General features: G+C 47.2%; 1 protein-coding gene across 1 annotated transcript in view; it reads left to right on the forward strand.

Annotated features, from left to right (window-relative positions):
• LOC115323066 overlaps positions 1-18312 on the forward strand; it is a 116375-nt gene that overhangs the window by 21879 nt on the left and 76184 nt on the right. Inside the window, exon 2 of the mRNA XM_040211139.1 lies at positions 7740-7958. Within this exon, the coding sequence (XP_040067073.1) occupies positions 7740-7958 (219 nt within the window). The remainder of the gene's footprint in view (positions 1-7739; positions 7959-18312) is intronic.

The following is an 18312-nucleotide window of genomic DNA, read 5'->3' on the forward strand; positions in this document are numbered from 1 at the left end:
GGACTTTTCTTAGCCTTCTTTTGAAGACAGGCTTTGACAATATGCCCTTTACGGCCACAGAACAGGCATGTGGCGTTCTTGAAGTGGCAATCCTGAGGAGAGTGTGCCCCGTTGCATCGATAGCACACGGAAGTCGCTTGCTTGGTTTCAGGCTTCGCATGATGTTGTGCAGGCGGTGACGGTCCAGGTCCATCTTTAGCCACGCTGTGGATTTGGCTGACGTCCTTAGGCGTAGTCCTAATCTCCATGGCATTGTTCTTCGCACATTCCGCTGTTATTGCCAACTTCTCCGCTTGAGCCAACGTAAGCTCGGCTTCGCTCAGCAGACGTCGTTGCAAGGCCTCATCTTTAACTCCACAGACAATCTGGTCGCGCAAACTGCTGTCGAGGGCGTCTCCGAAGTTGCAGGTAACTGCAATACGGCGTAAGTCCGCGATGAACGCAGCCATTGGTTCGTCGCTGTGCTGTGCCCGCTTATGAAACTTAAAGCGTTCCACGATCTCCGAGGGCTTTGGTGCAAAGTGATTTCCCAACTTCTTAATGATGTCAGCGTAGTCCGTCTCTGAAGGCGTCGTTGGCGCGCAGAGGGAATGCAGTATTGCATAGGTCTCGGCTCCGCAAACGCTGCAGAACACGGCTCGCTTCATCTTGGGTGTAGCGATCCCATGGGCTTCAAAGTGGAATTCCAGCCGTTGAAGGTATAATGGCCATGTCTCCGGCTTACCTGCCTGGAAAGCTTCAAATGTCAGCGATGTCCTTTCAACCATGATGAGTTGCCGGAGTCTCGCCCGCTTTTTCCGATTTCCTCGTCGCCAAATTTGTTATGTACATTTAATTACACTGAAGCTATGTACATATATACAGGTCAGGTTCGGGACAGTACATGATGGACTGGCGGTTCGATCAGCGGTCCGAACTGCACGAGCACGAGCACTCACAAACCTTGTCACTCGTCGTCTTCTTCCATTGACGCGAAGGTACGCTCGCAGTCGCGCCTAGCAGGCGCATATCTACACCGTTACAAGTTCTATATATGAAAAAGGGACTCGTTCTTGTTACAGTTTTAAAAATGAAAGGTACTATTACATATACGTTACATTTGTATTTTGATGATTAGTACTTTAATTAGACCGAGAAATTTTTTTTATCTATCCCATCAAATGGGAACATAGGAATTTAAATGCCGTAAAAGAAAAGCACCAGAAGAAAACAAGCGTAGGCTGCGTTTCGTTTGTTGATATATTCACCTTTAAAAATATCAGCCTTTAAACATATTAATGTTTGTGGTGGGCGATTCAGACGAGCCAAACGTACTGTTACTTTACAAGGCACGAGCGTTTTACAACAGCCTCACACGTTTCAAGGTAACAAAGTCCTGTGTTCAAACTTAACAACAGTTGCTTCTCGATGTTGTTGTCCGCAAGACGAGGAAGTGAAATAGAGGGTAGGGCTTTGGGAAGGTCAGTCTTGAAAACTATAAGTCCTTCTCTTTAAAGGTTCCATTCGTTGTTTAGTTTGAAGGTGGCGGAGGGGGGTTGAAGGAATAAAGGTTAATTGTTATGTATCTTTTAAGTGACCAATGTTTGGGATACAAGGGTGTGTTCAATATTTGGTAACCTGTTCTTTTGTTGTAACTGTAGGCTTGTTTGTGGAAGTTCAGTGATGACTGTAGTCGACCTTAGATTTCGGGTGTATAAGGATTCGGGGAAGTATAGAAAGTAGCGAAGTTTGAAACGACCCTCCTTATGTGTCCTTTCCTCCGACTAAAATATTTTTTTTGTACCGCAGTCTCGGGCACTGAAAAAAGAATCGATCTCCACTAGCTCTCCTGCACCCTACTGTTACCAAGCGAGGACCACACCAAATAAAACCTAAATTAAGTTAGGAAAAAGTTAACGAGATACTTTTCTTCGTAAATATATTGTTTTTATATTTCGAAATTTCCTCTTTTAGAAATAAAATGAAAATCATTTTTACCATTCCAGTAAAAATTAACAAGTTCCCGTTCCAGTTCCACCGATGCAAAATGAAACAGCGGCGTTCCTTCGTTCCTCCTAAAATAAATTCATTCCACGAACGCCGTTTCTTAGAAGGCCGTTCAGTACAACACTGGTTGAATCATGACTTGTCCTCTGGCTCCACTGCACTTGGGAACCTTCGATGTGCCCAAGCTCTCACCGCTTATAAATTTAGATACTTCAGGTCCGGTCTCGGGAACCATTCGAATATAGGTTGTTTTATGGTTGCGTTTAGTGCCTGCTTAATGGCTGTGGAAATATCTTCTCTTTTGAGATCGAGGGATGGCGGAAAAGCGTCATACTTTACGCAGGACTTCCGGACTTTCTTTGCTGAACGGCATCCCCTGATTGTGATGGTGATAGAGAGATGGTAACTTTCTTTGTGTGTCCTGGGCTAGCTCCCACTTCAACTCCAGGGACGGTGTGTGTGCGGTAACGTTCATGGCACTGTACGTGCTTGGGGGGCCTGAAGAAGCTAGGTTTGTCTTCCATCGTTTGCCAACACCAGCTCTAACTTCCCCATTACTTCCATCAGGGCTTCTTCCATCTTTATGTTTGGTTGCTGCCCCAGGCCCCATTGTGTGCGTTGAAATCCCCTCATATCAAAAGATCATTGCGTAGGTCTTTAACCGATTCTAAGAATTATTCGTCGGTAAGGTAGAGCCATTCGAGCGTACATCCCACGAGGATTACAAATGTTCGATTTACTGGGCTCACCTTTGCTCCCACAAACTTTGCTGATAGCGTGCACATGTGACTTGTGTCGAGTTGCATATATGGTGCATCTTTCAGCATAAAGAGCGCGGCACCCCCATGGAGAAAACTTGGAATAGACTGTTGTTAGCCTGGTGTATCCAGGTAAGAATCTTGCCTAAAGTAACACTGTTTTTGTGAAAAGTAAACTGGAGCGGTTCTGTATTTGAGAAAAAAACAATCAAACCGTCTTCATTTGGCCCCCATGATCACGAATATTGACTTCATATTTCAATCCACTGCACGCAAGTTGCAGAAAATCATTTTCAAAGTACAGCGAAAGCACCTCCTTCCAGGGGCGTTACGTCATATTAGGAGCATTCGGAATCTCCGCTCTCGAACATCTTCAGCGCCTATTAATGCTATGCACGCGCACACTCGCTATCTTCAAAAAGGGCAAAAAAAGACGTCACAACTTGTGTGAGTGCGGGGGAATATACCTGGAAAGCTTGCGGTTGTACGCACGGCCCACACGAGCCACACGCGCTTGGCAGCCAAAAGATCCCACCATGACGAAACGACTGGTCGGAAGTTTTTCGTGTTTTCTCGCGTTTAGTAACGTCTTCAGGGGAAAAGAACGTGATATTCAAATTCATGGGATAACAATGTACAAAAATTTAGAAATGAATGAAATTGAGGAAGGAGAGGAATTCAGTTGGACGTCAGGCGTGTTTTTTATCTTCAGAGCCAAACCAGTGGAACACTCCATGTCTTCGATCGACAGGGCCGTCAAGCTGCTTGTTCACAAGCTCCACCGCAAGCTGGGAGACATCAAAGCCCGATTTTACGAGGGCCACCGCCCGGCCAACAATTGGTGCTAAACCCCAGAGCTCCATTACAGGGGTGCTGGAGTCATTTCGTCACTTGAAATTCAGCCGGCTCGTCTTCAAGCTGGGCAAGGGGGGATCGCTTGCCAGGAACCTGAGAGTGGCTTATGGCGGCCCAGTGAAGAGGACTGCTGCGAAGACCGCTGCTAGGCCTGCCGATCTTCACCCTCTTCACCATCCCATCACTATGATAATCATCCACATGATTAATTTGTACAATACCATTTCGTCATCAGGCATAGGTCTTCAAGGTATGGGCGGTTCACGTTTCCACGGCGTCGCGGCTCTCCTGAGTTGAAATTAATAAATATATCATGTCATGTCATATCATATCATATCATATCATATCAAATATCCTAAAATTCACCTCTAACTCGATTTTTTTCCAGGAACCTTTTTATTTTCATTCAGAGGCTAGTATCAGAATAGGAGAGTACTGAAGATGAGGGTTCGTCTCGCCGTGATTGACATTAAGTTCCACTACGGCACGATCGGTGCTGCACCTATTAACTTCGTAGGTAAGGAGACTCGCTCGGTAACCATGTGCTGCACAGGATTCGGTGTGGTTACTCCTCGAATTTGCGGAGTGCTGCTTTGTGATCTTTTCTAGGGGTTTGGCGTCGGTCCTTACTGGATCATTGCCTCAATGGTTTCCCTCATGGCTTCCAGTGTCTCCAGTGCTAAGACGGCCTCTGTCGTATATACCCGAGCTTCTCTTGGCTGGCTCACTGCTTTGAACTGGCATAAAATAATTTTGACAATTTCTGTGTCTTTTCTCGGCCTTGGGGCTGCTCCCCCTTACCTTTCGTCGAGCTGGCGAAGGATCGCCACCTTTCTTTTTTATCCTCTTTCCTAAAGTCTGGGCTCTGTCTGCTTTCCGCATGTTGCCGGAGAGTGTTAACTGTGGTCTCTGCCTCTTTTCCCCCTGCGGTCTTGTCCCAACACTGCTGGAAGGACCCTTGCCTTTGGTGTGGCTCCGTTATCCTAGCGTTACCTTTTGTTGTCGTGTGCCTCGATTCCACTCAGGATGCCTTCTTCTAAGGGCCGCGCGTGCCTTTTTGTGGGTAGAAGCCGTCCTGGCGCGTTCTTCTCAGATTTGCTTTTCCTTCCATTGCACAGGGCAAAGGTTTGACATGGCGGCTTGGCCCCAACGACACTTAATGGAGCGAACGGTTTTACTCTCGCACTCTTTTTTTTTTGTTTTCCCGTACACTTCGCACACGTCTCTACCCTCTCGCTGGCGGCGGCCATATGTACCATGCTATTACATCGATAGCATTGCAGGGGCCAGGCCACGTAAAGCGAAACAACGTACCATATAGAGCCCATGTGGACGTGACTTGGAAGGGATTGTCCTGAAAATGTGATCTTGACCGAAGGTGTTTGTTGAAAATGTCGCACGCCAAGGATGCCGTGATGCGGAGCTCGCAGGGCATTGAAGACCGCGTCTTTTGTCTGGTCTTTGTCGATGTCCCGAACCATGCCAGCAGTGATGTCTTCACCGCTTGGTATGTGGGGCTTACCTTTAGAACGCACAGGACATTAACACCTAGGAAAGCTGATAAAACATCTTGCGCTAGGACGTCGAACATCACGATTTCCTTCCGACTGTGGAATCGCATCTCCTTGAATTTTTCATGGATGACGGCGCTATGGAGGGCGGAAATCTGCGTTTTTTTAATGTTGTCTTGACGCTTACTTCGTCTGTGGTTCAGCATAGCATCGTCTATCTAGGCTCCCGAAATTGGTGGGGTCTGTTCGACACTCTCGAGAAAACAATGTCACCACTATTTCTTGACACACAACAGATTTTTTTCCTCCGTACTATATCGCACCCCTCCTAATCAGCGTCACTTGCTGGATGTTTACTATGGTCCGCCAGGAACGATTCAGAGCCTGAAGGCTCATACGCACATTCGCGTTTGAACGCTTTTGAGTGCGTTGTGTCGTCCTTGCGGCCAGCAGCGGTCGCTTGCGATGCGGCGCACCTTTCCGCAACGCTTCGTAGCGCGACGCAAGCGAGTGGAGACTCGCTCAACTTTCCGAAGCGTTGCGGTGCGTTCGACCAATCAGAAGCCGGGAGAGGAGAGGAGAGTGGCGTGTTCGCTCGCGCCACTCGGCCGACTCGGCGAGACGTATCCGGTTCTCTGCTCGCAGAAGTTGCTTTTTTCGTTTTGCGGAGCGGTGGGGGAGTGTACTTCCAAGGCTGCGATGGTTCAAGCTTCACAAAACGTCCGGGAAGCCAGCGGGATTGTCCCAAGATAGAACACTTCGACGCTGTCGCTGTGCGCCGCCATGTTGCCTTGGATTTCCTTACCATTGGTGAGCCTCTAGCGACGATAGCGCGTTCTTATTGGCTCTTGACTGCAGGTGACTGCGTGTCAACACAACTGTGTGTACAAGTTTGGCGCAAGCGCTCTTCGCAACGAAACGCGTCCGCTTGCCGCTACGGAACGCACCGCGCTCAAACGTGAACGTGCGTATGGGCCTTGAGAAGTACGGCGGCACCGATGCGTTCGATGATGTCTTGACCACGTCGCTGTCCCTCTTGTGATACGTGCTCCCTGGCGTGACCGGAGGGGCTGAAGTACTGTCATTGCCAGCGTGGGAATGACAGGACTCCCCCCCAGTGCGTGATTTATCCTGTCGTGCGTGGCCTGCTAGGCCTAACAGCTTCCCCCGCAGACAGCTACTTGATGCGATTCGATTCAATTAACCGTTCCGAACCACGTGTTCAGATTGTTGCGCGAAAATCCGTGGAGGAAGGAAACGAAAGCAGCCGAAACAAAAAACCGACTTCCTCCGTTCAGACTGCAATCTGACACATTACGCGTCTTCTGCCATTTTTCGGTGCAAGGCAGATTCAGGCCAGTTTTTTTTTAGTCTGAAGAGTGGCGCTGGTGTAGCTGCTGTTCCTGTCGAAGCCGGCTGTGGGTAGTCCGGAGTTCTGATTAATTTTCAGAGATATACATAAACTCTACAAATCAACCGCACTCGGCGTTTCCGCCTTATCGGCTGGGGCTACGAAGCCACCGTGCTGACGAGCTGCCTGGTTCTGCTGGGTAACGGGGAAGATCTGGTGCAGCGGCAGAAGCAGCATCTGTGCAATAAACACGAGGTGGAATAGACGCGTCATCTTGGTGATGACACCGTGGACGCGATGCATTTTGTTTTTAATATATTCGGCCAAATAATACTCTGTCTATTATTGTGGTGAATATGAAATCTCGCCATATGTTTGAGTTTGATAATTACGACAAACTTCGCTAGAGCGGTTGACTCAATTTTAGAGCGCAGCTCTTAGGCGCCTGTTTTCACGTATAGCGGTGTCGCCGTCGGCGTAACCGCGCGTGCTGCATTATGGGACGTCACAGTCTTATACACCAGTTCAATTCCCCGCTAAATTTAGCGAAGAAACTGAACTGGTTTGTAAGTCTTTCACGCCCCATAGTGCAACATCAAGCATTCAGTTTCCCTGCTCAATTTAGCGATAAAAGTGACGTCACATACTTCAACACCTATTCAGTTTCCCCGCTAAATTTAGCGGGAAACTGAAATGGTGTTGAAGTCACGTGTCGTCTATTTTCCAGCTACATTTACGAAGGAATCTATGGGAGGAGGGGAGGATGCGGAGGAGGAGGGGCGGATACAGAGGAGAAGGAGGGGAGGGGAGTGTACGGAGGAGGGTGGAAAGGGGGAGAAGAAGGAGCGCAGAGTAGGAGGACGAAAGGAGGAGGAGGGGAGAGGATGAGAGAGAGGAGGAGGAAATGGGGAGGGGAGTGGAGGAAGAGGAGAAGGAGGGGCATTCCCTCCTTTCTGTACCCTCCCCTCCTCCTACTCAAGAGCTGCACTCAAATTTCGCATTACAGAAATTTGTAACCGTCCTGAATTTCATTATGTTTAATTCTGTAATTTTTCACTTCAATAACTGTTTTCTCGTTATCGAATGTGCTTCCATGTGGCGCCAACTTACCATATACCGGTAGCCGGCAATACTAAATTGCGACCAGGGATCAATGTCACGTCCTGCTCAACTGCTTCGCGTGGGTTATAACCCACGCGAACCAGTAGGGTACGCAACCTTTTATGCCGAGCTTTCAAACATTAACTTCTTGCGTGCCTTTTTGTCTCCTCTTTTCAGGGTGGTGGTCGTCTAGCTCTATTCCTTACCTTGGACATAGTTACATTCTTAAATACGAGTACCAAGAGTTTTTCGCGAATCAGCCAGCCTGGGTGGAAGAGTACTTTGACGCACAGAAGAAAAGGGCAAAAATTATGGCTGTGTCCCTTGGTGTTGAGTTCGCCGACATTTACGACTACAAGTTACAGAGAGTAACGTCCTACAAAGCAAGGAAGCCATGTAAGTCTAAGGTTTGTTCCACCAGAATTTGCTTGATGACAGTAATGAAAAAAAAAAAAAAAACTCTACAAAACCATATTCAAAATGAAGTGTAGCTACTAACTGACGCGTAAATTTGTCATTGCAGCATTATTCGACCAAAAGTTGCTATGAGCTTGATAGCTCGAGTTTCGTTGTTTGGGATTTCAAGTTTTTTCTCTTTTTATTTGTTATGGTCATTGTTGTTGCTTATCTCAAAGGTGGTTATATTACCTGCCAATTTTGTGTTATTAGGGTTTCTTTCTTGCGTCCGCAAAAACAAAATGGCGTTTTCTGGAATTATTGTGAAGAAAACAGGACACAGCTGCGAGATTTCCCAACCTCCAAGGTAGGCATGAGCGCGACCAGAATACTTCAGGAAACATCCGATACCAATATCAGGGTAGTGCGTTTCTCAGATATAAAAACAGCCTAGCGGAAAATTGGCTTCAGAGTGAATAAAAAGTATTCAGGTGAACGCAAAAAAAAGTTTTAGATTAAGATTGTTTTTGTGAAGTGTGATTTATTTATTATTACACAACAATTATTAATTTTTTATTATGTTTCTTTTATTTTCGAGAAAACCATGTCTGGGGTTAAATTTCTGGGTTCATCTGTATATTTCTAAAACACAAAACCTTATTTATAATGTATAAAAAATAACTTTCATGCGTCTACAACGACGATGGAAAGGTAAAGTGCTTCAACACATATAATCGGAGATCAATAAGCCGTAGGAAACATAAAAACTTATGCATTTCGCAATACTTTGCACCCATTACTGGAAAAGTGCAACAAAGTGGCGTGGTAATTCATAAGCTTCGAGTGACATTTCTTATACATTGCGGTATAAGCATCGACTAGGGAGTGGCTCGGGGGCCCGAGCACCACCTAAAATTTTGCGGGAGCGTGAAAGCCCTCCCTTTTTTTGGGAGCTGCACGGGAAAGGAAGTACACTCGCCTCCATGACCTACGTCTCATTCACCTCATACCTGTGCCGTGGCGGGTGCTTGCAAGTATCGAAAGGTGTCACCCATGAGTCAGAACAACGAGATGAAATAACTGCAAACACTTGGCAAACTTACGAGGCAGCTGAAGAAACGACTCGATACTAGGTGAAAAATATAGCAATATAAAAATAAAGAAGCCTACAGACGGCAGTAAATACGTAGTAAAAGTCTCCCTCGGCGACGACGATTGTTAAGGCTGTTAATGAGTTCTTGACCTAAAACATGAACGAAGGCAGAAAAGGAGCTCGCGGGAACATTACAATTTTGGCATCGGAAGCAAAAAGAAAGCAGAAATAGGAGCAAGGAACTGATGAAAAAAGAAAACTTGTCCGCTCATTCGCACAACTGACAGGAGCCTTTTTTGACGCTCAAAGGCGGTTTTGAGGAATACCCACGGCAGCTAGATTAAAAAAAAAAATATCTTTTAAGGAAAACAATGTGGTCGGTTCATAGGTTTACCATGCTGCATAGATTTCCGTAAAACTACGGCCACAGCAGAAGAAACGTCCACGGGCTCCTGCCGCGTGACGATGTCGGGTGCGCAAGAAGCGAATGCCGGTGGTTTGGAGTCCGACACAAGCAACTGTGCAGCCCCCCGCGCCGCCATCTCCGAGGCGCATACGCAAAATTGCGTGCAATTTTTAATATTATTTATTAATATTTTTTTTTTACGGTTCGCCCATTTGCGGGGGAGAGTCGTGTGAATCGCCCGTGCCGCAGAGCACGCGAGCTCTGCCGCTGTTCAGACTGGTTCAGAGCGATGGGTGAAGATTGTGGAATGACGTCTGTGGGAACGGCTTCTATTGACGTTAAAATCAGACACGAGTGCGTCGCGTTGAAGCGAGCAAACGAGCAAGTCAGCAGATAACAAACGACGCGCGTGCGCACTGCGCAATTTTTGGCAGCAGGCGGCGCTTGGTAAGGGACAGCTCCGGGGTTATCTGTGTGACGTCTCTTCTGTGACTAAGTTTTTGTGACATCGACCTCCCAACTTTGTACACCCTTCCAAGCGCGAATAAAGACGTAATTCTAAATAAAAAAGAAAACCCGAACATGCAAGACAATAGAACATCTACGTGTTGTCGTCGTGTGTCGTTCTATGGCGGCAACAGGCGGCAAAGTTTGAAGGAGCCACCACACACGACCGAGAAAGCGAAGCTTCAGCGACCTGACAACCATGGACTCAAGAGTCGCATTGCCACCAGGTTACCTATCAAGCACCAGCCTTGCTCCACGGTAGCTCTCTACATGGGTGTTGTCCCAACATTACTGGAGGGTGATGAGGAGTGCAATGAGGGAGGTCTCTTCTTTTCGTTTTTGTTAGTGGTGAGCCAGACCAGCACTCACCAAGGCTCCTGTTATTTTTTTGTTTTGTTTAAACAAAGCTTTTTTCTGGCCTTTTTTGTTTTTCTGTCTGCAATACTCTGACTGTCTTCGCTTCCTTCAACTTCGACATTCGCGACACGAAGGAGTAAGTTGGGGCCTCGCATGTTAATACCCCTTCAGTAACATCACAAGCAGAACAATTGTAATTGTTCTTTAGTACTAGGACGGAGTAATATGCATAGAAGAATGTTTGCGATCAAAACTAACAAACCGACAAAGCTAAATTACAAGCATACTCATAATTATTCTGCTGCTCGGTAGTTAGAGTTTGATTCTCATTACCATTTTGCAAGGCAGAATGATTCATTTCGAATAATTATTCACGAAATGGGATTTATAACTTGGTAATGCGGCTTTTTTTTTTTCGGGGGGGGGGGGGGGGGGGAAGGGGGAGGGGGTCCCATCGGCCTTTAGCTTTTCATTGGAAATGAAAAACTTTCCACTTATGCTTTGCGATGTGTGCCAACGTTACGTGTGTTCTATGTGTGTGTACGTAGTTGACGGCGAGACGTTCGTAGGTGATCTGTGTTCTATGATGTGTGTTCCTACGTCAAGGCGAGACGGCATAAACATGAATTGGTTAAACTTTTCTTTATTGGCATGAGAAGCCAGCTCTGGTAGGCTCTGATTTAAGCCGAGGTCACATGCAGTGTGTATACATTTTCGAACGCGAATCACCGCTAGGACCGTGCTTCGAGTGCCGCTACGGAAATCTGTCCGTGGTAGCGGAAAGGCATTTTTCCTTGTGGCGTCATTCAGCTTTCTGTAATCTACGAAAAATCGGACCATTGCATCCTTTTTTTCACCAGAATAATTGGCGAAAACCACGGCCCATAGGCTGGCTCAATGGCACCTTGAGTGAACATTTCTTGAACAAGGTCATTTACGTGCGAGCACATAGCCAGCGGCAGCCTGCGAAGTGGCTGTCGAACGGGCGCACCATCACCAATTATGATGTGGGGTGCGGTCAGATTTTTGACGCTAATGCTAAATGCCGTCAAAAAAAAGAGATTGCAAGTTGCTTAGGACTGCGTCATCCTCTTGAAGACGAGAAGCAATAGTCTCGTATAACGGAATAAGATGACCGCCGATGTCAACATAATTTTTATTTATTATTTTTTATATTTTTTTATACAGTACCTACATCGCCCAGGGGGCATTACAGTAGGGGAGTTTAAATACGTAAAAGATGGTTGCATCACACTTGTTAAGCGCAAGTAAAACATAGTGATCGAGAGCACCAATACACTAAAAATGCAAACAGAGAAACAAAAATCGAAGATCTGCTACAAGAAAAAGGAATACAATCAGCAAGCACATTACAAAGTAATAACCTAAAAAAACATAATACAAGTATAACTAATAAACACAATACACGGTATTGCACACTGAGGGAGTCTTATAGGTCCAATAGGAAAGAAGAAAAGCTGGCATCTGAGGTTTCTGTCACCACAAGTTCAGGAAGGGCATTCCACTCATGAATGCTCTTTGGAAAAAAAGAATGTTTAAAAAGTTCTGTTCTACATCTAATTTCCTTTATTTTGAGCGAATGATCTATCCTTGAGTAAATGTAATCAGGACTATGAAGATAATTATTCTTGTTAATGAGTGTGTTTTTTAGGAAAATACTTCTAAAAAGTTTTAATCGCAAACATTTTCGTCGTAAAGCATGCAAGTGCCAGCCAAGTTGGTCTTTAAGTTTGGTGACGCTTGACCGAACGGTGTAGATATTCGCAACAAAGCGCGAAGCTCTTTTTTGTACGCGTTCAATTTTTGAGGACAAGTTGACGAAATAAGGGTCCCACACTGAACACGCGTACTCTAAGATAGGCCTGACGGTAGTAGTGTATAGCAAAGCTTTAATATCCTCAGGAGCGATTTTAAAATTCCTTTTTATAAAGTTTAGGACACGGTTCGCCTTACGTATTACTGTGTAACACGTAAGGCGAACACGAGCCTAGGAAGGTAGCAGGTGTAGCTTCCTTGCATAGAGAAAATGTTGGTTGAGCATCTTCACCTGCAACAAAAAGTCTGTTGTGCTGTGGCCATCTCGTTGCGAACTCGAGCAAGTCATCATCGGGAGGGTGGCTGCCGACTTGCGAGCGGCCTCCACTTCTAGTGCATACGTGTGAGCGGCCTGAAATACGTGGGGGTGGAAAGGACGCATCGCATCTTGGATTTCTGTAGATGCAATAGCATCCACGGTGTCTTCGGAAGACCCGAGAAACGACAAGTGTACAAGAAGCGCGATGTCGTCAGCGAGATTGGACAACGTCTCACCGGATGCTTGTCGTCGATGACGTAGTTTAGTATGGTGAAGGTGAGGTTAAGGCCCATCGCCGAAAGTTTTTCTAACGTCTGGACCAGCAAGGTGCATAACCCATGAGACTGTGGCCGCATGTGGTGGAGTACTTACAATGCTGGACCACAGAAGTAGACTGCAAGTACGTGTGCCTGCTGCTCTTCAGTCCAGAGATTGGCTTTAACAAGAATCTCAAAATGTGTTACACGAAGTATGCGCCTGTGCTGTCAAATTGCGATGGCCGCAGATTAAGGCGTGGCGTAGATAGGGTTATAGTCGGCGCGACATATGTCGTCACTGATGTCGGCGGAAGATCATTTGGACTTGCTTGTGAAGGTCCTGGATGGACCAGCGCTCGCAGGCCATCAAAAAGTGCGACCCCCAATATTCGTTCGAATAACTTTGATAGAACCTTCAGAATGGCCTCGTCTCTGTCCCTGAGCTCCTGCACGGTCCATTGAAGGTGGGCGTCCGGCAGGGCTTCAATGGCCGATGAAGTCTCATTTTGAATGTTAGGGTCGATGGTGTCGGAAGCCGGCCGGGGCACGATGGCTTCTCCGATTCGCCGGAGCTCATCCTCAGGCTGCCGAGGAAGGTCCAAGCGTGCCGGCAGAAGGTGTCTTGACTGAAGATTTCACTTCTGGCACCATTTGTAACACTTTTATTTAAGCGTGTCTTTTGCCCCACGCTGTTCCCCGCTAGTCCCCGGCGTGTCGTCTCCTCTCCCTTCTTACACCCGTCACAATATATATATATACAGGGTGTTTTTTTTTTTTTATTCTTTCAGATTTGTTAAAAAAGTCGTGAAAGCTACACTTATGCGGTTTGTGCAGGTGGGTTATACGGCCAGGGTGACATAGTATAGGGAGATAATCGCTACTCTCAGGCGGCTAATTATGTAAAATTTCCTATCTTTTGAATTAGTGTAAATAGACATACAACTCCAATAAGAAACTTGCTGAGCATTATCGAAAACCACTAAATCAACTGTTTTTATAAGGATATAATGCCGGGGCAGCATTTTACGGCATTCTGTAAAAACATTACGTTCGGACGCGTTTTTAGATTTCGGCTTCTTATCGGGGAGCGCATATACGCGCCCGCGGTCCTGCTCCCCAGTGGCTGGGACGCGCAACACACGTGCGCCCTGCTTCACTCCCTTCTACGAGGGAGGCGAGGAGGTAGAAACGCGTCCGAATGGCGGGTTGTTCTACAGAACGTCGTAAAATGCTGCCCCGGCGTTATATTCTTCTAAAACGAGTTGATTTAGTGGCTTTCGATGATGTTCAGCAAGTTTCTAATTGGAACTATATGGCTATTTGCACACATTAAAAAATGAAATGAACAAATTTTACTTAATCATCCGTCTGATAGTTGCGACTATCTCCCTGTACTGTGTTCCCCTGGCCGTATAACTCGCCCGCACAAACCGCATAAGCGTAGCTTTCACGGCTTTTCTTAAACAAATCTAAAATAATAATCAAAAACACCCTGTTAAATATATATATATATATATAGTAAAATTTGTTAATTACCATTTTAATTAGTGCAATTAGCCATATAGTTCCAATTAGAAACTATATATATATATATTGTTAGGAAAAGAAGAGGACGACGGGCTCGTGCAGCAAAAGGCGAACGAGAGGGCTCGAGGATTTTGGGCGTGCTGAGCCCAACCGCCGATTTACAAACCGCATTGTAAATCTCATCCAGCATTAAATCATCGTTTTCCAACATCTTAACAAGTGGTGGAGGTAAGCAAGCTTTCTCCTACCTCACAACCCCGTCTGCTGCCATGGAATTGCGCAGTGGACGCTCTACCTCTCGCCCCATGCCTGACGAAACAGGAAACGCCAGCACTATCAATCGACCAATCAAAACACGCCAACGAGACCCCCCCAACTTCTCAGGCGCACATGACGCAGATGTGCACGACTGGTTGAAGACTTATGATCGCGTCAGCGACAACAACCGTTGGGATGATACCCTAAAGCTCGCCAACGTCGTTTTCTTTTTGACGGATACCGCTTATGAGTGGTACGACAACCACGAAGCAGACTTCCTCTCGTGGGATGGCTTCAAAGCAGCGTTTTCAGAGGTTTTTGAAAAGCTTGAGAGCCGCCGCCAGCGAGCACAAGACAAGCTTGCTCGCCGCTACCAAGCGGTCTCCGAATCTTCAACTGGATACATCGAAGACGTCATTCGCCTCTGCAGCCGTGCTGATCCTGCCATGACCGAACACGACAAAATACGTCACATATTTAAAGGTTTGTCACAAGAGCTATTCTCCATCGTTGCTCCTAAGTCGCCACCAACAGTCCAAACCCTCATCAAAGAATGCCGAAAATACGAAGAACTTCGGAGTGGTCGCATATCTACGACGCTATTTCAACGGCTTCCTGAGGTATCATTAATGAATGCCTGTACGACTGCTGATCTTCCGGGACTCATTCGAGACATTATTCGCGATGAGCTCCGTGAATTCTTCCGGTCTCTTCACTCGCCTGCTGATGGCCCATCTCTTAACGCCGAGCTCCAGCATACTCGAAAATCTGTGCAAGACGAACTCCGTGCTGCACTCCATCCAATCCCCCCGACTCCATCCGTCTACACGCCGGCACCGCACACCCCTACTCCGATTTTCTCTATGCAGCCAGACACTACTCGCTGCTACTCAAGCACGCCACCGGACACAACTTCATACCGTCCACAGAGAAACGGACCACTCCGAAGGACGGATGCCTGGAGAACACCCGATGACCGCCCGGTTTGTTTTTATTGCAATATACCAGGACACATAGCCCGTTATTGTCCCCGCCGCATCGATGATAGCAGTTACAACCGTTTCTCAAACAACCGTCGCCCCGCCGCCAACGCCGAGGACCGCCCCTCTTTCGACAATCGCCGGTCCGTGGGCTCCTACTCTGCGTATGACACCCGCCGTGGCCGCTCACCATCGCCGTATCCTCGACGCCCCCGTTCCGTCTCTCCACTTAACAATGGCCCCGCCGCCAGCCAACCGTCAAACTAAAGAAGGCAGCCTGTCTTGACACTGGAGGTCAGGTTGGCAACCCCGAACCATTCCAAAGCCTCCCTCTCTCGGACCCACTACAGTCACTGTTACAATTGGAAATCAGCTGTTTACTGCCCTGGTCGATACTGGGGCCGGAAAATCATGTCTGTCGGATAAACTTCGCCGTCGCTTGCACAAAGTGCTCACTCCCCCTTCAGGAACCTTCTTACGTATGGGAAACGGCGACCTTGTGCAACCTATTGGTTGCTCAACCCTCTCATTTGCACTGGGCGGCGGCTTCTACACAGTTGTTTTTACCGTGCTCAGCAATTGTCTCATGGATATAATTTTGGGTTGGGACTTCCTGTCATCTACGGACGGCTTCATTGATTGTTCTAAACGAGAAATTCACCTCAACTCTTCGGCCGGATGTGAAGACTCCCATGACGACGCTCCTATATCCCTCCACGCAGATGATGACTATCTAATACCTCCACTGTCTGCTGTCGCTGTCACTCTCAAGCCTTCACAGCCCTTCGAAGCGCCGTACGGTCTCGTCGAGCCGATGCAAACCACTGCCGAAAAAAACCCTGTCATCATTCCCTACTCTATTGTCCCCGCGGGAAGCGGAAGCATCGGCCTCTTCGCAACAAATGTTTCCGCCCAGCCACAAATTCTTTGTCAAGGTACACGCCTAGCCACGCTACGACGACATTTTCAGGACACCCTAGCCACTCTCTCTGACGTTTCCGAGGCCGAACCTGTCCTCCTGAACACAAAAAGTGACATCTCAACCCGCATTACTCAGATGACTGACCCAAGTCTAACAACCTGCGAACGAGACGCCCTAACAAGACTCCTACTTACATACGAGGCGCTGTTCGATTTCAATAGTAGTCCACTAGCCCAGACTACAGTGCTTCATCATACCATCGACACTGGTAACGCATCACCACTTCGGAGCCGCCCATACCGTGTTTCCGCCGCCGAACGAAACGCAATTGCCAATCATGTTACTGATATGCTCCACAAGAATGTAATAGAGCCCTCTTCAAGCCCTTGGTCTTCTCCGGTTGTACTCGTTAAGAAAAAGGACGGCTCTTGGCGTTTTTGTGTGGATTACCGCTGCTTGAACAGCGTTACTAAAAAAGACGTTTACCCACTACCTCGTATTGACGACACATTAGATACCCTCCAAGGGTCTTCCTTCTTTTCCTCCATGGATCTCCGATCCGGCTATTGGCAAATACCTGTCGCCGACACTGACAAGCCTAAGACAGCATTCATTACACCCAATGGCTTGTACCAGTTCAACGTGATGCCGTTCGGCCTATGTAACGCCCCGGCAACTTTCGAAAGGATGATGGATACCCTTCTGCGGGGACTAACGTGGACCATATGTCTCTGCTATCTGGACGACGTTGTCGTCTTTTCATCGACGTTTGACCAACATTTACACCGTCTACGTCAAGTCCTCGACTGCTTTCAAACAGCCACTTTGCAACTGAATTCAAAGAAGTGCGTGTTCGGAGCCCGCCAGATCAAAATTTTAGGACACCTTGTCAGTGCTGATGGTCTGCGTCCTGACCCAGATAAAGTCCAGGCCGTAACAGAATTTCCAGTCCCAAAACACAGAAAAGACGTACGTACGTTTCTTGGACTTTGCACTTATTTTCGCAAATTTATCCCCGGTTTTGCTCACATAGCCGAGCCTTTAAACAGCCTCCTCCGAAATAACGTATCATTTCAATGGACTTCTATTCAGAGTACGGCCTTTCAAAACTTAAAAGCTGTACTGACCTCAGTCCCCATCCTTGATCACTTCGTTCAAGGCGCGCCTACTGAGATCCGAACGGATGCCAGCGGACATGGTATCGGTGCAGTCTTAGCTCAAACCGTATCTGGTGCCGAACGTGTCATTGCCTATGCCAGTAGAACTTTGACAAAATACGAACGAAATTATACTACTACCGAACGGGAATGCTTGGCTGTTGTGTGGGCAATTACTAAATTCCGTCCTTACCTTTATGGGACTCACTTTACAATTCTTACGGATCACCACTCCCTTTGTTGGCCATCGGGTCCAACTTCGCCATCAGGTCTACTGCGGCCGATTCCCCAACCGCAACGACCCTTTCAGCGGATTGAAATCGACTTCCTGGGCCCTTTTCCCCTGTCCACATCAAACAACAGGTGGATAATTGTCGTCATTGACCACCTGACCCGCTACGTCGAGACAAAATGCGTCCCGTCTGCGACCGCCGAGGAAGTTGCCGTCTTCTTACAAACTATTTTGTTGCGTCACGGAGCGCCTCAATACATCATAAGCGATAGAGGAACACCCTTCGTTTCAAAACTTCTTCAAGAAGTTTTGCGGCTGGCTTCCACCATTCACACCGTCACAACCGCCTACCATCCGCAAACGAATGGCCTAACCGAGCGCTTCAATCATACTTTATCTGATATGATTTCGATGTATGTCACCGAAAATCAAACTACGTGGGACGCCGTTGTTCCCTACATTACATATGCGTACAATACGGCTTGCCAATCAACAACTGGTTTCTCACCATACCATCTTCTTTACGCCAGAGAACCTTTCACGACACTGGACACGGTTCTGCC

Source organism: Ixodes scapularis, unplaced genomic scaffold (assembly GCF_016920785.2).
Source record: "Ixodes scapularis isolate PalLabHiFi unplaced genomic scaffold, ASM1692078v2 PGA_scaffold0__279_contigs__length_252992795, whole genome shotgun sequence".
Taxonomy (NCBI): Eukaryota; Metazoa; Arthropoda; class Arachnida; order Ixodida; family Ixodidae; genus Ixodes; species Ixodes scapularis.